Genomic DNA, 22320 nt, shown 5'->3' on the forward strand with positions numbered 1-22320 from the left:
GTGATGGTGTTCCCATCTTGTCCTTTTAGGTGGTAGAGGGTGGGGTTTGGGAGGTGCTGTGAAAGAAGCCTAGGCATGTTGCTGCAGTGCATCTTGTAGATGGTACACACTGCAGCCACGGTGTGCCGGTTGTGGAGGGAGTGAATGTTTAAGGTGGTGGATGGGGTGCCAATCAAGCAGGCTGCTTTGTCCTGGATGGTGTCGAGCTGCTTCAGTGTTGTTGGAGCTGCACTCATCCAAGCAAGTGGAGAGTATTCCATTACTCTCCTGACTTGTGCCTTGTAGATGGTGGAAAGGCTTTGGGGAGTCAGAAGGTGAGACATTCGCCATAAGAATACCAAGCCTCTGACCTGTTCTTGTAGCCACAGTATTTATATGGCTGGTCCAGTTAAGTTTCTGGTCAATGGTGACCTCCAGGATGTTGATGTTGGGGAATTCAAGGGGCGGTGGATAGATGCTTACCTGTTGGACATAGTCAGTTCCTGCCACTTGTATGGTGCAAATGCTACTTGCCACTTGTCAGTCCAAGCCTGAATGTCATCCAGGTCTTGCAGTTTGTGGGCATGGACTGCTTTATTATCTGAGGAGTTGCGAATGGAACTGAACACCTTGCAAACTTCCCCACTTCTGACCTTATGACGGAGGGATGGTCATTGACGAAGCAGCTGAAGATGGTTGGGCCTAGGATACTGCCCTGAGGAACCCCTGCAACGATGTCCTGGGGCTGAGATGATTGGCCTCCAACAACCGCAACCATCTTGCTTTGTACTAGGTATGACTCCAGCCAGTGGAGAGTCTTTCCCCTGATTTCCATTGACTTCAATTTTACTAGGGCTCCTTAATGCTACACTCAGTCAAATGCTGCCTTGATGTCAAGGGTAATCACTCTTACCTCACCTCTGGAATTCAAATCTTTTGTCTATGTTGATCCAAGGCTGTAATAAGATCTGGAGCCGAGTGGTCCTGGCAGAACCCAAACTGAGCATTAATGAGCAGGCTATTGGCGAGTAAGTGCCCATGATAGCATGGTTGACAACACCTTCCATCACTTTGCTGACGATTAAGAGTCGACTGATGGGACAGTAATTGGCCGGATTGGCTTTGTCCTCCTTTATGTAGACAGGGCATGCCTGGGCAGATTTCCACATTGTTGGATAGATGCCAGTGTTGTAGCTGTACTGGAACAGCTTGGCTAGAGGTATTGCTAGTTCTGGAGCACAAGTCTTCAACATGACAGTCAGGATATTGTCGGGGCCCATAACCTTTGCTATATCCAGTGCGCTCAGCTGTTCTTGATATCACATGGACTGAATCGAATTTGCTTCTGCAATGGTGGGGACCTCAGGAGGCCGAGATGAATCGGCACTTCTGGTTGAAGATGGTTGCAAATACTTCAGCCTTGTCTTTTGCACTTGTGTGCTGGGCTCCACCATCATTGAGGATGGGGATGTTCATGGAGCCTCCTTCTCTCATGTTGTTTAATGGTTCACCTCCTTTCACGACACGATGTGACAGGACCCCAGAGCTTTGATCTGATCCGTTGGTTGTGAGGTCGCTTAGCTCTGTCAACAGTATGCTGCTTCCATTGTTTAGCATGCATGTAGTCCTGTATTGCAGCTTCCCCAGACTGGCACCTCATTTTTAGGTACGCCTGGTGCTGCTCGTGGCATGCTCTTCTACACTCCTCATTGAACCAGGGTGTGTTGCCTGGCTTGATGTTAGTGGTAGAGTGAGGGATATGCCAAGCCATGAGGTTACAGATTGTGGTGGAATACAATTCTGCTGTTGCTGATGGCCCACAGCGCCTCATGGATGCCCAATTTTGAGCTGCTAGATCTGTTCTGAATCTATCCCATTTTGCACGGTGGTAGTGCCACACAACACAATGTCTCCACAAGGACTGTGCAGTAGTCACTGCTACCAATACTGTCATGGACAAATGCATCTGTAACAGGTAGATTGGTAAGGACGAGGTCAAGTAGGTTTTTCGCTTGTTTTTTGGTTTCTCTCACCACCTGCTGCAGGCCCAGGGTTACTAGTCCAGTATCATAACCATTATGCTATAGTTCCTGTCAGTTAACAGGGAAGGCCAGGAAAGGAAGTTGGACGGTCAGCAGTTTAATGGGACTTACATCAAAATGATCCAGGAGCAATGATATCCTGTCTGACCAGACCACCTAAGGTTTCCTTTAGCTTATCCCTTAAAGCCACATGGTACTCGATGCAGGACATTTTGAACTGGATCTACTGCCTTGTTGAGACTGATTCGGTACTCTTTCTCAACTTGTCCTCCACCATCGCTGAAGACGTTTTCTATATTAAGCACTCGTTGGTCAGTGGTGTACTAGTATAGGGCCTTCTATTAATTTCAGCATTATCTGTATATTTAATAATGTTCATGCCCAGGCAGGCCTTTCTACCCAGCAGAGGTCATACCACCATGCAATTGATGAGTTTACAGTCCTGTTTACACCCAAAATCACCATGTTGGACCTGGATTTGTACTTGTCTTTTAACAGGGAGCCTTGAAGCACCATAAGCTACAATCTTGACCTTGAGTGATTCAACCTTTGATAGTTTAAAATCTCGTGTAGCCTGTTGATATAAGTGAAATGGAATCACATTACGTTGTGCACCAGAGTCGATTTGGAATCCGAGGTAGTTGCCTGACTTTAGTTTAAATGTAACACCACCATCATAGGCAGTTCCTCAAAATCGAGGAAGACTTATGTCCACTCTAAAAGTGAGTTCTCAGGTGACTGTACAGTCCAATATGGGAATTATGGTCTCTGTCACAGGTGGGACAGACAGTCGTTAAAGGAACGGGTGGGTGGGGAGTCTGGTTTGCCGCTTGTTTTCTGTATGCTCTCAGCGACAAGACTCTCAGTGCTCAGTGCCCTCCCAGATGCTCTTCCTCCACTTAGAGTGATCTTTGGCCAGAGATTCCCAGGTGTCAGTGGGGATGTTGCACTTTATCAAGGAGGCTTTGAGGGTGTCCTTGAAACGTTTTCTCTGCCCACCTAGGGATCGCCTGCCGTATAGCAGTTCAGGGTAGAGCATTTGCTTTGGGAGTCTTCTGTCGGGCATGAGGACAATATGGCCCACCTAACGGAGCTGGGCGAGTGTGGTCAATGCTTCGATGCTGGGGATGTTGGCCTGATCGAGAACATTGACTTTGGTGCGTCTATCCTTCCAGGGCTGTGTCATCGCGCCAACCCTCTTCTCGATCTTCCTCGCTGCAATGTTCCATCTCACGCTCAACAAGCTCCCCGCTGGAGTGGAACTAAACTACAGAACCAGTGGGAACCTTCGTCACCTCCAGGCTAGATCCAAGACCGTCCCATCCTCTGTATCGAACTATAGTACGCGGACGATGCTTGCGTCTGCGCACATTCAGAGGTTGAACTCCAAGCCATCGTCAACATTTTCACCGAGGTGTAGGAAAGCATAGGCCTTACACTAAACATCCGTAAGACAAAGGTCCTCCACCAACCTGACCCCACCACACAGCACTGCTCCCCCCTACCCCCTCCCGGTCATCAAAATCCACGGCGCAGCCTTGGACAACGGGGACCAAATGTAACACACCAAACCAATAGCACTGAACTAATTGATGATGACGACTTCATCTGTCCTTGGTTCATCATGTATTGCTCTAGCTGTATTTCTATGCGCAGGCGATTCTTTCCCATGTCCTTTCACTGCGAAATGATTGTTCTTGCCGCACTTTCCGCATGTTTTCAGAAATGCAGGGCACAGCTCTCTTCGCTATAACACATGTCTCTTCCTGCAGTTCCAGTACTCACGAGTCTTTGGGGAGCTTCTAGTGTTGTCTTGATGCTTGCCACTGCTGTGCCTTGGCGTCTCCTTGGCTTTCTGTACAGAACTTACGCTCTGACCACTCGGACCCCCAATTTCTTTGAGTTGTACCACAATGCTTTCAGATACGTGACAAATCTCGTCCATCTTCAAAAAGGTTAAGTTAGCCTCTTGAAGCAGTCTCTCTCGCACCTTAGTATCTGCAATCCCACACAACTCGATCTTGGAGTATCTCACCTAGCTTTACAGAGTGGAAATCGAAGTTTTTTTGCAGTGCTGCACGATACTGGTCGTATGTTTCATCAGATTCTTGTATCCTCCTGTTGAACATTATAACTCTCAAAGGGAATGTTCTTGCATAGTTGGTGTGTGCTCCACCAGAAGTTCTCTGTGGATAATGGAAGTGGACATCGATGGGGTCCCAGTCTCCATGGAGATCAACACAGGGGTGAGCCAGTCTGTGATGAGCCAAATGACCGTTGAAAAAATTTGGATGAATCCTGCCACTCGACCAAAACTGTCTCCTGTCCAGGCAAAGCTGCTCACCTATACCAAAGGTATAATCCAAATCTTTGGCAGTGTAGACGTCCAGGTCTCCCAGGGCGACGTGTTGAACAAACTCTCCCTGTGGATTGTAGCCGGCGACGGTCCCACGTTGCTGGACAGTAATTGGATTAATCAGGTCCACATCAGGCGAAGTGGCCCTGTGGAAGAAAAGACCATCACAGCCCTCCTGCAGGAAAGCCAGGAAATGGCTGCAGCACCAGCAGCACAAGGAGAAACACTTGTAATCAAAATGGCCGCGGCCATGCCACCAGTGAGCATGGAGGAGCATCACATGACACCGAGCGGCCAATCGGATTTGAAGGCTCCCTTAAAGGAGACCGGTAACCAAAGAAATTTAAAGGGGAAGTTTCAACTATTTGAGTGCACGGACTTTAAAGCTTAAGATGCGATTAAAGGGTGCAAGTATAAAAATGTATGCAATGTAACAATGAATTTTGATTCTGGTTTAACTAATGTGACTGATGATATGAATGCAGGTGTCAGTAAGGTTAAGGACACGTTTATTAAGCTTAAGAGTAATGATAGAGATTGTGAAATGCCTAATGTAACCATGTCTGTTGAAACCAGGACACCCAAAAGTGATGCAAATGCTAAAATGTATAATGCAGGCTCGACTATGTGTGATCAGAGCCAAGGTGTCATGTATACCGGTAGGACACTGCCAAAGGACATTGGATCCTACAGGGACCATGCTGATGCCAATGGAATCCCCCTGAGGAAGAACCCCAGGTCCAGCAGGCTACCTGACCATGTAGCCTGGACCTTTGGAACGAATGTGATGCCCCTTGCAGGACACATACACACAGGCAGTGGGAGCAGACCCACTACAGGGACAGTGGTCAATGGGCAGCCCAGCCACCCATTGGCAGCCTGCACCAGACCAGCCCTACAGCCCCTGGCCACCAGGGCCAACACCAGGAGCATGAGGCCCATACCCTCCAGCTTCCCGGGCAAACCCTGGGATGACCTGACCCTCTTCCCATTGGTGGACAAGGAGCCCACCCAGTCTTGTGGCCCTGCCCAACACCCCACAACTACCCACATCACAGTGTATACACACTGCACACTGCTGCCGTGGCTATCTCCCCGAGGGATCCCACAACAGTGACACCCATTTGGTTTGTGTGTGAGGGAGGGGAAACATACAAGGCCAGCCTCAAGCACTGGGGTCACACCTGGCAACTACACAACCCTCACCACAACCTCCCATAGCCCACCACTAATCACCTCCCCCCTGGTCATGACAATAAGGATATGAAAAATGCTCAGGGGGGAGTATTGTTGTCTGTGCATGCCTGTTTACTGTGTGATGTCTGTAACACTGTTATGCCACATTGAATGTACCCTTATACTGTACACACCTTACCGGTACACCAGAGAGTGCTGCTGCTGGAGACCTAGGGGTTGCCTGCATACGGCAGGTAACCCAGTATAAAAGGGAACTCACAGCTTATTGTCGTCACTCAGGAGCCGCAAATAAAGGACTACAGGTCTACACAGTTTAAGTATCGTGGAGTCATACTAAAGGTGCCTACATACACTACAGTTGGTAGTGCTGCGAAAACTTCGTTAACACCGGCAGTATCTTTTCTCCGTCTACGGTTTCAGCCCAGTCCAATCACGTGGAATAGACGTCACGCACTTCTTCCCTGATTACTGTGAGAAGTGTCGCTACCGGCACTAGTTCTGTCTCCTGGTCGAGTTTTGTCCCAAGGACATAGCTTTTCCAGGCTTGCTCAAATCTCTTCCACTTTTCTGAATCATTCACGTCGTGGATGCCGAGAGCCAGAGGTGGTGGTAGAGCATACCCTGCCGCCATCTTCAGCATGCATTCGTTGTCAAGTAACTGTTTTTTCAGTCGTGCAGGCCGTTGATCTGTCCTCCATAAGTGAAAGATGTTTCAAACATTCACTACCATTGCTGCCACTATCTGCAGATACTACTTTAAAAAGTATGTGGTTGTTGAGTATCCACGTTTTATTAACACTACTAATTAAACTAACAAGAAAGACTTGCACTTATATTGTGCCTTTCATGATCTCAGGATGTCCCAAAGTACTTTACAGCCAATGAAGTACTTTTTGAAGTGTACTCACTGTTGCAATATATGATACGCAGCAGCCAACTTGCACACAGCAATGTCCCACAAACAGCTATGCGATAATGACCAGTTAATTTGTTTTTTTAGCTATGTTGTTTGAGGGATAACTCCCCTGCTCTTCTTCGAAATAGTGCCATGGTATCTTTTATGTCCACTTGAGAGAGCAGACGGGGCCTCGGTTTAATATCTCATTCGAAAGGCAGCAACTCTGCCAGTGCATTCCCTCAGTACTGCACTGGAGTGTCTAGATTTTTGTGCTGAAGTCTCTGGAGTGGGACTATGAACCCAACTCAGAAGCGAGATTGCTACCAACTGAGCCACAGCTAACACAAGAGCTGCAGGGTCCAGACCTGAGTGCTTCATGAGGCAGTACAAGAGAGCAGTCACATGTGAGTCACCTGAAGGCTCCATGGGCACCATGCACATACAGAAAAACGAGCTCTTCATAAATTTGAGTAAAAGAAAAGAATCCCTAAAAGTCAGTCAACTCATGATAGGTGGAGGCAAGATTGAAAAATAAACATTTTTCTGGACATTTTTTCCCATAATGTCTCAGTGATCTTTGTTTTATTTGATACAACGTACCACATTTTGACAAATTAACAGCTCCCTATGTGTTTAAATGGGTTAATAATCTTTCTCAGTCTCCCTTGCTTAGTCTCAGTCCTGACTCTCAGACCCAACAGCCCTGCAAACAGCTCACCGAACGCATCGAGCGGATGGCTCGCTCATACATCGATTGGCGAGCCTGACGCCGGCGGTCGTTGTGTGGCGCGGCAGATTTGTCCGCATTTGGCGAATTTGCAACTTACAAGATAAGCCTCGGGGAAAATGTGTTTTGTATCTGGCTTATGCTGATGCCTGGCAGCAGGAATGAACAGAGAAATGTCTTCAACAAATGGAAGCCCTGGTACATCCAACATCCTTTCCATAAGGCCTAGTGTGATTGTGATCTCTGTGCTGTGCACTGTGTGTGTTTGAGCACATTGGGAAACTTCACTTGGGTTTAGTTGCTTTTCTTAAATCGAAATCCTCGCTCTGGTCTTTAATTCTACCACTTAACTTCTTATCATGGCCAGCGTTCACGAGAGTATGTTTTTTAATCCTATGATGGCCAATGGCGTGGTTCATGCAAATATTTTTGGCATCAAAGACTGGGTTACCCCTCACAAAATCTCAATCCTGGTTTTGTTGCACGAAATGGCTACTTGTAAAGGACAAGGGACGCCAGAAGTTGAAACCAGACGTCTCCACATGAACAAATTGAATTTACCATTGCTGCAGGTGAGAATACTTCCTGGTGATGCATTTGTTTGAAGTTTGTTGACGTACCTTCTGTTTCACTTATTAAATTATATACATATCTTAATACTTTGTTACAGGGTCCAGATATGACATTAGATCAATTGCTTAAGACTATTGGAGAATGCTGCCCTAAACTAGCAAGTGCTGTCAGTACAAGGTAAGTGAATCTATAATGTGTATATGCACAAATGCTAGAATTATTAAAACAAGATGCAAGAACTGCAGGATGTTATAACAATAGTGAGCAATGATATAGTCGGAATTACAGAAATGTGGCTAAATCCAGAGGATGGAAATGAGTTTACTGTTCAAGGGTAGTGTGTTCAGAAAATAGTGAGGGCAGAAAAGATGGTGGTTGGGCCCTATATGTCAGGAGGATGTGGAGGTAAATGAAGTTGATCCTGTGGGGAGGTCAGGCTACAAAACAAACTATTCTGGCTTAATAGCTCAAATACAAAAAAAATCTAAATTCACATTAGGGATATGCTGCAGACTCCAGATTAGAATAAGGAGCAGGACAATGTGCTCTATGAAGAGATATATGCCCATGATCAGATCAGCCATAATCTTATTAAATGGGAGACCAGGCTCGAGGGGCCAAATGGCCTACTCCTGCTCCTATCTCTTATGTTCTTATCTCTTATGTTCTTATAGGAAGGAAAATTCCATTACTCATTTTTAAAATCACTACGGAAGCATTGAAATAAATGGAGATTTGTTTATTTTTAACAAAGAAGACATATTTGTTTAGTTTCTTTCTCTACTGAAAAATACATTTAAATAATACAAATTTGCAATTTATCTTTTTAGAGTGAAGTTGATGGCTGAAGGGGAGTTGAAAGATATGGAAAACTTCTTCTATTCCCTGCAGAATGTTTTCAGTGGGACAGAACCAGCAGTTCACAAGACTAGTGTCATAGGTATGACTTTTTAAATATTTGGCCATGTATTATTTTTGATTGTGTAATTTATAGCTGGAAATAGCTTTCATGTAACTTTAGGTTATTGATATTTTATTCCAAATATCTGCCATTATGGGAAGAATCCCTTTGGGAGTTCCCAGCAGTTTGTTGTGCTTCTTCAGGCAAGATTAACCATTGCTGGAACAGCTGATGTATTATCAGAACTATTGGTTTCAAGCAACTCCACTCATCTGTCCAGCTGCTACACACGGTCAAAATTTCTCCACTGATTTGAATCACGTGCTACCGTGGTTCCTCAGTTTTCTCTGCACTGTGTGTGTACTGGCAGATAATTGATTCACAAATAGAAGAAATTATATTTGGAACATTGCCATAGATATTGGGTGTGGACATTTTATTTGCACAATGCCATCATGTATTTACTTTTCATGTTTTATAATTTACCCCATGGGCTCTACCCTTAAGGTACGTCACTGAGGTCCTTGTTGGGGATTTTAAAGTGGAAAAAGAGCAAATGATTGTTTGAAGTGGAAAAAGAGCAAATTATTGATTCACAGTCATTTAACATTTTATTTGTCATCCAAGAAAATAATGGCAGTTATTCAGCAGGAAAACTGCTGCTTCTTTTCCGTGCTTAGCAGCACATGAGGCAATCTATTTCTTTGTGCTCTAGATTGTAACACATTCTCTTTTTTTATTAACGTGAACAGGTTGATAACCTGACCCTCAACTCTGTACCTTGGGAAAAATGGCTCAGTATCCCACTGAATGTACCCTGCTGAATCCAGGAATGAGAGGCTGGAGCTCTGGTCCCCTGCTTGCCAGGGCTACAATGGGATTGGCCACTCTGCTCTCATGAGATGAGAGTACCCCGCTAACTGTCAACCCAGTATTTGGACACTGGAATGCTCATCTCTGTTTGCTGGGGCTGGCTAGATTGGGGCTTGAACACACATAACCTTCCAATTTGGAGGTGGGAATGCCTCCACTGAACCAAAGCTCGCTCCCAGATTGTAAATTGCTAACAAAACTTAATTTAGAATGAATAGTTTTACTGATTTATATTCTGTACTAATTGGCTTGTTGTGTCTAGGACAACAATTTGAAAATGGATTGAAGTCAGTGGGTAACTAATTCTTAATGTTCCTGCAGGTCTGTTCTTGCGGCACATGATCTTGGCTTACAACAAACTGTCCTTCAGTCAGGTTTATAAGCTTTACACAGCTTTACAGCAATATTACCAAAGCTATGAAAAGATGTCTTCAAGAACTGCAGAAAGAGAAGATACAGATATGGAATTAACCTCTTTAGATCTAGAAGGAAAGATGGAAAAAGAGGAACTAGAATTTCCATTACGGTAAGATTCATCAGATAGTAATATTTACTAATTGCTTAAAGGAGATTAAAAATATAGGCGGAAAAACTACTTTCACTGAGAAGCATTTCTGTCAAATGTTCCAACTTGGTTAGAATATTTTTGAAATGTACTTTCTAATCCTGTAAACACCATTTCAATTCTCTACAATCTTGGGGAACTGCTCAATTGATGTTGGTTACAAGGCCATTCTCAAGTGGATCCATTGGAAATCTTGCTGACTGGTCTTCTTTCAGTCCTGGATGCTGGTCAAGTATTTGAGCCAGAAAGATTCAACAGCAGCTTGTTATATAGCAACACTTGTTCATGACACAACCTTCTTGGCTCAGATGCTTCCTGATTGACATCCATGAAGGGACCAAGTATGAAACCGTATTTGAAATGGAGCTGCTGTTTTTTCACCTGCTGCCAATGAATTTGGATACCTAAAAAGGCAATCTTCTGTAGGACCATAAAAATAAAATAAAGCTTTAGGATCTTTTTTCTTTTAAATTTAGACTGTACAGTATTTGATTAAAATCACTCTGCACATGCTCTCTTTTTTTTAAAATCAAAATATTGATCAAACACTGTAATCTGTGCCCCATAAGCACCACATTTCTCACTGATGCATTTTAGCAGGGTGATAGGCTCCACTTGTGCTGATTGCAGATCTTTGTAACTTGTGCTGAGATTGTGGGTTGCATATTTCAGTGATTTGGATCATTTCTACTTGGCACACATTTTTTAAAGAGTTTGTTGCATTTCTAGAATTTGTTTTTAATCAAATATCTGCATCATGCAGACTAGCTGACTAAGCTATCCCAGAACATCTGGCTTGTGTGTGTTGCATTTTGTGTGTTTGCTTTGTAAATCTTTGTATGAGATTTTGTTGACTGTAATTCCTCTGTTTAGCAACCAATGACCTTCCGAATAAGCAATTTACAATGAAGAAGTGACACAATTAATGTAAAGACTGCTGGGAAACATTTTTACTGTAGACTAAAGTGTGTTCTTTGTTCCCCTGAAGAGCTCCTTGCCTCTGCCTATTTTTAGTAAAACACGAGTGACCCAAGATTATCAATACCAAGTTTATTATTGTGGCTATTGATCGGCAACAATCAAATTACATTAATTGGCATAATATGAGTGAATCCCAAACATTCAGTGCATTCTGAGTTCTGTTTTTAGCTACATTCACAGTTTGAATGTGACACTCCATCAGGACTTGTCTGTTGTTCTTTCAGTTCAATTTGTTTCAACTTAATGGGTGTAGGAAACTGTTAGTTTTTATAACAATTTAAAAAAATTTTCTGAATAAATGTACTTGGTAACAATCCCAGGTTGGTCTAATGTGCAAAGCTGCTCATGGTAATTAGCCTGGTTAAAAACACACACATCACATAAAAAGAATTGTATTTTCCAGGGTTGGACAGATCCAGTATCCCTCACACCAGTCTGAACTCGTAACCCTTTCTGTTGGTAATGGAGCTGCCGCAGGTCACTCCCCCAAATTGTGAGTGCAGCCCAGCAAGGAGGGAAACTTCTTGGGTGTCTGGTGACTGCTCTTGCTGCATTCATCCTTCAGCATTCCTTCACACTTCGCTGTGAGACTCTCTTCTCGAGCTCCTGCTGCTGCTCCTGATCTTGTGTTCCTTTCTGCCCTTCGGCTGTTTCTTGGACCAGTTACCTCACCTGCCCTGATCCTGTAGATTTACCTACCCTGACTCCTGGATCTTCATTGCTCTTGGCTCTTTAACTTTGTATTACCATTTAAAAATATCATGTTTATGCAAATAAATAGCAGTTGATGTGAGCAGGAAAAAAGTATTTTTGTTAGGAGACAAGAATGTTATCTCAAATTTTGATTATTCAGTATCTGTAAACTTATCTGTTTTGTTGAATCATCGACATTGCATCAATGCAAATCTGATGGCAGTTAAACAACTGACTTTTCTATGAACTTGCAATTTGTAATTTTGTTGTTCGGTCACATATTCTGATGAAAAGGAATATGGGGATTACATTTTCAATCCCCCCCCACCACACCTTTCAGTTATCTCGCTAATGTTGCTATATCGTGAAATGTTTTTGGTTTTTAAAGAAGTAGTTCACAACCTATTATTTCCTTGAGGTGCATGAACATGAACTGCAGCAGCTAGGATTGGTGAAGGGGCTGGAGTAAATTAACTAATACAACTTGGCTTTGTTAAATATGTAGCAAACAAAAAGCTCTTAAAATTGAATTATTGATGCTGCACTATTATTTGACAGGGATGATGAAGTTAGTGACAGAGGACCTCTCTCTCAGAAACAGGCAGAATATTTCCTTGCTCAACAGGTATAGTTTGGCTGTCTTTGTTCCTCTCTTTTTTAAAGAGGTGCTGACTCTCTTGCTATGATAAATTTTTACGTGCAATTGCTGTCCTGCATATGTCTCAAGTGGCATGGGCCAGGGATCAATCCTTGGACCTTCCTGGTCTGTGTGGTTCAGCACCACACTGGATGATGCATCTATTCACTGTTGTGAGCGGGGCCATCAGTTCACAACTACAGAACCATTACCTGTTTTTACTTGTACTCGTACTCTTACTCGTAAAGTATTACTTGCCTAGATTTGCTGCTGCTGTCAGGGCTGATGATCAGTATTCTTTTTTGACATGGAAAAAGTCTATTAGAGATTGACCTGCTTAGAGTTATAATCCTTCCACGTTGTTCGCATCTGTTCCATTCTCTGACAAAAATGGTTACTGGATCTGCCCATAATACTTTATATAAAAAAAAATTGCTTCCACCTCCACGATGAATGACAAAGATCGAAAATAAGTAAGGGGTTTCTAAGTCTAGTTTTTCGAGGAGATCAAAAAGATGATGGGTAGAAAAGTCAATTTAAGTTTTTAAAAAGGCAGACTCTTCTGTTCATTTGCTGTTGCCTCACATTCACATAATAGGTTGGTTGGATGGTAGTGGTTGGAGAAAGTGCCTTTATGGAGTGTGATTATGGGTTTTATATGGGAATCTTCAATAAGTAGGTCACGTGAGAGTAATCTTGCAATAGTAATTTCCATATTTAGTGTGGGTATTTAACTAGTGAAACCAAGAATCCCATCCAACACGAACCTAGAAACCTGCTGTCTTTCTAAGGGGTTATTTAACCATATGTGTGGTATACATGTAATGTTAAACATTGACTTTGAAGCACAAAAAGTAGACCAGTTTGGATTATCCTTGATCAATACAGGATCTAAGTTCATGTTCAGTACTGGCTGATGGTCATTCTTTCAGCGGGATAATCTTGTATAAGTATAGAATTAAGCCCTGCTCAGTGTGGATTAAAAACAATGAGCTAATACTAGACTGTCACCATTGGTTAGTTTATCAGCTTTGCTTGGAGGAAATGATAAATGTGGATTTTAAATTTTGTAGGCATCATTGTTGAAAAACAACGAAAACAAGGCTCTTTCACCAGCTGCTCTACAGAAAGAACTGAATAACTTACTCAAATTTAATCCTGATTTTTCAGAAGCTGTAAGTATTCGAATTCTTAGTGTCTGATTTAAATGCTTCTTATTTCTGATAACTGAACCGTTACGGGCGAGTTTAAAAAAAAAACATCAGCAATCTCTAATGCTGCTTTAAATAGGTACATTTTTGACAAAGGATCGTCTTTTGAAAGGCTGTAACACAATGGTACTGGTGAAGGAACATGCAGTGGGTGAATGCATTTTCAAAATGCTGTAGTTGTCACATTTTAATATTTTCTATATAGTGTATAGATAATTTAATGTATTTCTGCTCTGCTGGAGCAGTTTGGGTTTTTACATTGTGAGCCATAGATTTGCTTTCTTTTCCTACCTCTCCAAAAATTGTTGCTAATTCCTTTGTTTTCAGGACTATAAATTTTTGGATAATTTGGACAGATTCCATTGATTCATTCTCCCCCCCCCCCCCCCAGCAGTTGCATTAATTTGAACTGATGAAAGAAATTTTGGTCTGTGGCTGTCACATTTTAATTCAGTACCCCCCGCCCCCCCCCAATCCGGTCCAACTTGATTATGTGAAATGAGCTTGATAAATTGTGCAGCAATTAATTAAATGTACAGTCATTCTCATAAAATAGCTTGGAAAATTAGCATGCAATTCATCACATACTTTAAAATATTACATTTGTTAAAATAACAACTATAATGTTTTAATATATTTATCTTGTGATTTCAGCATTATTTGAGCTACCTAAATAGTCTTCGTGTACAAGACTACTTCAGTGCAATGCACAGCCTTCTTCACTATTTTGATCGGTTGATTCTTACTGGCAGCGACAGCAAAAGCAGTGGAGAGGATGGATTTGGACGAAGTTTACGATATGCAGCTCTCAATCTTGCTGCTCTAAACTGTAGATTTGGCCACCAGTAAGTATCTTGCAACTATCAGTTTTGGCTGTAGTTATTGAGTGTATGTTCTAGAGTGCTACACAATTATGTTTTAATTTCTGTGCAAAACTAAGATTTCATATTTCTAAATTAATAAAGATTGGCACCATTAAATGTGTATGTAGCAGTACATGGCTATTGGAGGCAGGGAGCACCACCAAAGTAGGTGGTTTTCAGCAGCGTCTCCAACAGCACCACCACCTCACCTTCACTTTAAATATTCCTCTTAGTGGTAGCCAAGAAACAGGCAGGCTGAATGGTTGAAGCACTCCAAGCCACATCCAAATCAGGAGCAAAGTGGTTGTGCTAAAGATGGTCTATATAACCCTTGTCGAGCCATTACAGAAGTTTCTGGCAGTCAATAATCCAAAACAGTGATTTTTAAAATATTAAGTTGGCATGGCTACTGTTAAAAAGCACTCTGAACTTGCTAGTTTCAACCGAGAAACTGCTAGTTTCAACAAGGATAAGGAGCTAACTAAACACTGGAGAACTATTTCATGAAGTGGTTCTCCAATATAATTGGGACATTAGAGTACACTTAATGCCATTAAGTAGTCATCATCATCATCAGAGTCGGTCCCTCGAACGAGGATGACTTGCTTCCACAACAAAAGGGATGAGTTCGCAGATGTTTCAATGAAGGACCAGATATTCCAGTCCTGAACTCCGGGAGTGGAAGATGCCTGTGCGTGGATTTTTTTGATGTGTGGTGACCATTGCACATCAGCCACCACACGGACTTGACAGAGCTAGGCCTTTATCCAGTGGCAATGGTTAACCAGGACGACTGGAGACCTGCTCTGCTGCACAAACCTAGTGCGCACACATATCGCAGTGTGGGCTGGGCCCTCTGCTCTTCTGGGCCCCGTACCCTAATTTGCTGGACCTCTGCCAGATCTCTTGCCGTACCTCCGCCACAATTTCTTGCCGCTCCTCCGCCACAAAACATTCGCCGCACCTCTGCCACAATCTCTCACCGCACCTCTGCATCAAACCTTCACTGCATCTCCGCCACGATCACACGCCGAATCTCAGCCACGATCTCTCACCGCTCCTCCGTCCCGATCCTTTGTCGCATTTCTGCCTCGATCTCTCGCCGCTTCTCCGTCTCAAACATTCGCCGCACCTCTGCCGCAATCTCTCGCCGCTCATCCGCTCCGACCTTCCCGCTCCTCTGCTGGTACCTGGTTCCTGCCCACGCTCCAAATGGCGACCTGGGTCTTGGTAACGTCATCCAATCGCCCACCTCGAAGTCGTCGTACACTTGGAGCAACTCGCGCTGGAAGTTGTAGTGGCATGCTCCAGCTTTTATATCCTCCCGATTGCGGTGGTGTCCTCTCGCAGGTCAGGGTGGCCCTAAGTAGTATGTACTTTTTGATGGCCTGATTTTTATATCTTTTGTTTCTGTAGTGAGCAGGCCCAGTTTGCTTTACAGGAAGCTATTCGTATTGCACAAGAATCCAGCGACCATGTTTGTTTACAGCACTGCTTGGTAAGGGGGGATGAAGTCTCCACATTTTTCAATCCATAGTATTACATTTCTACTGATTGCTATAAGAAAAACAATTCTGAAATTTTTTTGCTGAATTTAGGTATCTTACCTTTTGTAAGTTATAAGTTCAGTCACGCCTATTGTCACTTAATTTCTAGAGTTGGCTTTACATACTGGAGCAGATGAAAGGATCTGATAATGCAGTTCTTGTTGAACACTCTGTGAAAAAGGCTGGGCAGCTTGGCTTACCTGTAAGTAATTTTCCTTTGTAGAACTAGATACTATTTAATCAATATTTTAATAAAATTTATGCTTAACTTTTCACGTTCAAGAGGAAAGTTAATAACATGACCAATTATCTACCTTAAGCTATAATTATAAATATGTTTTTTAAGAAAAATATATTTGTTGCCCTTTACTGTGATATGCAGTTCAAGTAACGAAGCTAAAGTTAAATTTAAAATATTGATGCACTACGATCTTGTAGTGTTTTTTGTACTGGACTTGCAAACCTGGAAGTCGTGAGTTCATATCCTACCATTAGACCTTGTGGTTTAATAAATCTGGTAATCGTGGGTTTGCAAAAACTCATCTAGTCTAATAATGCCCTTTAGGCAAGGGCATCTGCCTGTCTGGTGTGGCCTACAAGAGACTCCAGCTCTCTTTACCCCTCAGGACAACTAGGCAATGGCAATAAATGTTGTCTTAGCAAAAAACATGTTCCCATTGTGGTAATAACTAACAGTTCTTTTTTGTAGTACCTGGCTTCTCTGGGCATTCAATCATTGGTGCAACAAAGGGCCTTTTCTGGAAGGTCAGCAAACAAGTTAATGGATGCCATGAAGGACTCTGACATGTTGCATTGGAAACATGGGCTTTCAGAACTAATTGATGTAAGCATTGCACAGAAAACTGCAATTTGGAAAATGTATGGACAAAGGTACATAACAACATACTTATTTTTTTTTATTGATTGATGCATGCTATACTGTGGGTATTTTGATCCCTAGGATAAGATAAATATGAGTATTCATTTTTCCATTATATCTTATATCATTCCACAACCAAGAAAGGTAAAAGATGAGCTACATCTGGGCAATGTCCAATTCTGTTACTTTCTGCTAGGTTGTTTGAAAAAACACATAGTGACAGTTTAAAAAAAAATCTTCTTCCCTAGAAGATTAGGCAAGAACCTGACTTCTGTTAAGTGCCTTTCTATCACTAACACAAAGATTGCGAAGTTGTAGGAATGAGCCTGTATACTCTAGTACCATATTCAAGTGGGTATTCTTCTCTGGTGAGCCTGGGCAAATAGCATCAGCAAGCTAATTTGTCAGGGAAGGAGAAAGGGGTGTCACAATAGAAGCCTAGTAATTTCCTCTTTCAACATCCATATCCTTCCACAATCAATCACTGAACATTTCTTTTTTCCCTTTTCCCTCCCCTTTTCGAGTCCTTTGGTGATGTTCCGGAAGAGAGTTGGTGCCAGGTTTGCTACCTGGTTCTGGTGTTACATTATTCTATATTCCTCAGTGGCACATGTTAGATTTACCTACTAGACAAAACTTTCAAGAGTTTACATAAGAACATAAGGGTCTAGAAATCCCAGTCGGCTGCTTCCCGCGGGCAAGCGACTGAAATAGGGAAAAAAGCTGTGCACTTACCTGAACCTGCCCACGAGAGATCCCGGTCCTGAGGCCTCCACTCACTGCGTGTCGGAGCGCGTGCACGTCTGCAGTTTTCATTATTATGAGTGAGAAACCCCCCGCAAACACCCAAAAAATGAATTTAAAGAAAAATAGAAAAAATACACCACATATTTAAGTTATTTATGTCTGATTTAAAAAAAAAAAAAAATGTTTTTTTAATTGTGGTTTAAAATAAACTTACTGTAGTGGGGTGGATTTTTAACAATAAAATGTGTTTTTAAAATTTTACTGCTTTTGTATGTTTTAAAACTCTTGCACCTGTAAAAGTAGGCTATGGGCCTGCTTTTATCAGGTGCAAGAGTTTTCAAGACATTTGCTGGGCAAGATATGGGTAAATACCGTAATCTTGCCCTTGCAAATGTCCTCGCTCCCGAGATGCGGAGGATCTGTCAAGCTGGAGCTTGATAGATTGGAAAAGCCGGTTTTCAGCACATGCACATTGTACGCTGAAAACCAGCTTTTGCAATGCTTTTCCGACTCCGTAAGAGGCCGGGATTTCTGGGCCATTAAATAGGATCAGGCGTAGGCCATTTGGCCCCTCGAGCCTGCTCCATCATTCAATAAGATCATGGCTGATCTGATCATGGACTCAGCTCCACTTTCCTGCCTGCTCCCCATAACCCTTTACTCCCTTATTGCTCAAAAATCTGTCTATCTCCGCCTTAAATATATTCAAAGACCCAGCCTCCATTGCTCTCTGGGGCAGAGAATTCCATAGATTTACAACCCTCTGAGAGATGAAATTCCTCCTCATCTCAGTTTTAAATGGGCAGCCCCTTATTCTGCGACTATGTACCCTTGTTTTAGTTTCCCCTGTGAGTGGAAATATCCTCTCTGCATCCACCTTGTCAAGCCCTCTCATTATCTTTAGATGTTTCGATAAGATCACCTCTCATTCTTCTGAACTCCAATGTGTATAGGCCCAACCTACTCAACCTATCTTAAGTCAACCCACTCATCTCCAGAATCAACCTCGTGAACCTTCTCTGAACAGCCTCCAATGCAAATATATCCTTCCTTAAATACAGAGACCCAAACTGTACGCAGTACTCTAGGTATGGCCTTGCTAATACCCTGTACAGTTGTAGCAAGACTTTATTCCCCCTTGCAATAAAGGCCAACATTCCATTTGCCTTCCTGATTACTTGCTGTACCTGCATATTAACTTTTTGTGTTTCATGCACAAGGATCCCCAGGTCCCTCTGTACTGCAGCACTTTGCAATGTCATGATTTCTAATAAATAATTCACAGCACTAATGGTTAGCGTTTCATTTTCATCATTGTAGCACAATGGCACTGCAGCAAACCCAGCTTCTTCTGTACATGCACAGCCTGGAGTCTGTAAACATGGATATCCATCAAAATAACACTGAGGCAATGGCTGTAGTATTGTGTCACCTGGCAGAACTTCATGCAGAACAGGTGAGTTAGCTTTGTGTTTTTTTCCCCCCACTTTTTTTGTCTGCCCTTCTCTGCTGCAGGCATTACCACCACGATGAGATACAGTTCCATGGGTATCTGGTGTCTGTGGCCATTATTTATGTGTGAGTGTTGACCAGAGGACATTGCGGTCGAGTCCAAGCCTATCTTCATCAGAAGTCCTCAGATGCATATTTCAGCAGAGTTCACTGGATAGTAATTACGACCAGGGACTTGGCTTTTTTCCACCTTGCCCAAGATGCACTGAGGTCAATTGTAGTGCCCCTACTGCATCGCAGCTGAGATCAGCTTACACAGCACAAACCAGGGGTCAAATCTCTCACTGTCTTGTCTGTCTTGCTCAGTTACTTGGGTAAGTCAAGCCACCAAGGAGCATATCAGTTAGCTAGTTCACAAGAACATTGCTTGAAGTATATTTCCTACAACAGTAATGTGATCTTCCTAACATGATTCCAATTTCCTAATTGCAGTATAATGTCACATAGTTAAAGTAGTAATTTTGTGGTCACTGAGTTTTCTTAAGAGTAAACTACCCGAGGAGGGGGAAATTGTTCCTGGTTGTGCCTGTTTTTTGGGGCGTTAAATGGATGTTGTGGGGGGGACGACGCAATTTCTGGGCACAGTCTCCTGATTCCCCCGGAAGTCTGTCAGTTGCCAAAATCAGGAGCCTGATGCAGAATTGGGCATAACCTCCGCAGAATATGTGTTTTTCTGGGTCTTTGGTGGCCTAACCAATGGTACAGGGGCAGGCTGGCCAGAGACGAAACTATTGCTGATTGTTCTTTCTCAGTGCCCCTCAATAGGTGCAGGTGAGATTTGTAACTCAGCAGAGTGACCCTGAACTCTATGCTACCTCTCTCTTACGCATTTTTAGAGCATCTGAAATGTTATAAGTCTATGTATAATTTAGAAAGCCTTACAAAATGAAAAAGTGAATGATACAGATGTGTGCATTAGAACAACTTTATCTCTATTTTTATTAGGAACTCAATATCCATTAAAATTGTTAAAATAACTTTTTGTTTTGGTTCAGCAACTTTTCATATAAGTACTGTGTGTGCTACTTGGCTAAGAGAAGTTACTAAATCTGACCACGTGAGGGAGCTGAATGAGCATTGATAGAGATGGCTTTAATAAGTTTGTCTCCGTGCTGTCAATTCAGCTCATTCACATTTCTCAGATTAGTAATCCCTTTCAAACCAATTCGAGTATAATAATGATATGACCTGAGTTTTTAAAAAAAAGGCAATTACAGGCACAACGATTAGTCTCCATCTTGAGGCAAAGCAGATTATTTTTGGTCAAAATATAAGCAATTGGCCATTGAACTCCATTTAATTTAGAGCAAGGGAAATGTAATTTGTTTTTCCCCCCAGTTGATTCGCATATCTAAAAGGAGCCCAAGCATCAGAAATGCTATAACAATTGAATGTTAGATGTATGCTTAATTGTGATTGTTAACATAAATGCGGTGTATCTTTGGACTTGTAGGGTTATTACTCAGCTGCTTCTGAAATCCTGAAACATCTAAAAGATCGGTTTCCTCCCCACAGCCAGCATGCAAAGGTATGCTAACCATTTTGCCAGCAGTTATTGTTAGAAAAAATAATAGTGATGTGTAATCTTTCTGTGATAGTGTTTCTTTTTTAAAATAATTACTGCCATTTAACAGAAGATTCTTCAAAATGTGTACAATATTTTTACTGCACTGAGTTCATTAAGAATTATTTTTCTAATAGTGTTTACTTTGTTTTCTTGCTGTATGGATATCAGGAAGAAAGGGATGATGCCTCAACAGTAACTGTATATAATGTTATTTTGTGTATTTACTTTGAATGAATTGAGGGAGCTCTAAGTGCAGGAGGATGGACAGTGTTATCCTTAAGCTGCTCACTGCTGAATTGGCATGTAAATTACAGTTTCTGTAAAATCTGGAAACCGATGGCCTGCATGAAAATTAATCATTTGGCTTTCCAATGGCCACAAAAAGCTCCTGCGTCTGTTTCAGCCATCACTGCAGACCTCCTATTGGACAAAGTGGAAGTAGACAGTGAACTGGAGAACCAACTGGCTTCAGCAGTTTGATGTGATGTAGGTTACTAATTCATTGCTATCTTGGGATCAAGAAAGCACAAATTGTGCAGTGCCGTTGTTCGTCTACAGCTCTGTATAGTTCAGTACTTACAATCATATTTTTTCTCTACCTAAAAGATCTGGATGCTGTTTGACCAAAACATACAGTTTAATCGAGCTATGAGTGATGGAAAGTATCATATAGCTGACTCCCTAGTTCCTGGAATAGCAGCACTTAATGGTCCAGAGGGACTGTATAGGTAAGTGCAAGAAATAGTTCTCAGCAAAAATGTTTAAAACAACATAGATGTCACCAGCATTAAGTCAATATTCTACTTTTAACAAAAAGATCACATAACTTAAGTTTTTTGAAAAAAATGAATTAAAAAAGCTCGAATTAGAATGGAATTTTGTGTAAATTGAGTGATCTGATGAACTTTTCGGATCTGAAATTTGCTAATTTGATTAGTTTTTTGAATTCTGAAACAAACCTTTTTTAAATAATATGATCTTCCATAAAAAATTTTTAGAAAAGCTTATGGGTACTTTTGAAAATAATTGTATTTACAGGGTTTTATATGCTCTGTTTTTGTCAGCATACAGAAGAGAGGTTGTGCTGTTGGGTACCACTGGAAGAACACTGCTCCATAACATTAATGTCCGTGGGTTTGTCTTTTGAGCTGTTGGTAGAATCATAGAATGGTTACAGCACAGAAGGAGCCCATGCCGGCTATCAGCAAGAGCACTTCAGCTAGTCCTACTCCTCCGCCCTTTCCCCGTAGCCCTGCAAATTTTTTCCTTCAGATACTTATCCAATTCCCTTTTGAAAGCTACAATTGAATCTGCCTCCACCACCCTTTCAGGCAGTTCATTGCAGATCCTAACCACTCGCTGTGTTTATAAAAAAAAAGAAAGTTTTCCCTTGTGCCACCTTTGCTTCTTTTGTCAATCACCTTAAATCTGTGTCCTCTGGTTCTTGACCCATCCACCAATGGGAATAGTTTCTCTCCATCCACTCTGTATAGACTCCTCATGATTTTGAATGCCTCTATGTCAACCATCTCTGCTCCAAGGAGAACAACCCAGCTTCTCTAGTCTATCCA

At 42.2% G+C, this 22320-nt stretch overlaps 1 protein-coding gene across 2 annotated transcripts in view; it reads left to right on the top strand.

The window, feature by feature from the left end:
• Nucleotides 1-7177: 7177 nt before the first annotated feature.
• The window catches only part of anapc5 (anaphase promoting complex subunit 5), a 30856-nt gene continuing 15713 nt past the window's right edge, over nt 7178-22320 (top strand). The window contains exons 1-14 of one of the 2 annotated variants that reach the window (XM_070887831.1): nt 7178-7771; nt 7870-7949; nt 8603-8712; nt 9868-10072; nt 11496-11585; nt 12344-12410; nt 13496-13597; nt 14288-14478; nt 15913-15994; nt 16153-16245; nt 16753-16934; nt 18991-19126; nt 20636-20710; nt 21356-21477. In XM_070887831.1, the coding sequence (XP_070743932.1) occupies nt 7559-7771; nt 7870-7949; nt 8603-8712; nt 9868-10072; nt 11496-11585; nt 12344-12410; nt 13496-13597; nt 14288-14478; nt 15913-15994; nt 16153-16245; nt 16753-16934; nt 18991-19126; nt 20636-20710; nt 21356-21477 (1748 nt within the window). In that variant the 5' untranslated portion in view covers nt 7178-7558. The remainder of the gene's footprint in view (nt 7772-7869; nt 7950-8602; nt 8713-9867; nt 10073-11495; nt 11586-12343; nt 12411-13495; nt 13598-14287; nt 14479-15912; nt 15995-16152; nt 16246-16752; nt 16935-18990; nt 19127-20635; nt 20711-21355; nt 21478-22320) is intronic. The other variant, XM_070887832.1, reaches the window with a different exon arrangement.

The sequence above is a fragment of the Pristiophorus japonicus genome, chromosome 8 (genome assembly GCF_044704955.1).
Source record: "Pristiophorus japonicus isolate sPriJap1 chromosome 8, sPriJap1.hap1, whole genome shotgun sequence".
Lineage (NCBI taxonomy): Eukaryota > Metazoa > Chordata > Chondrichthyes > Pristiophoridae > Pristiophorus > Pristiophorus japonicus.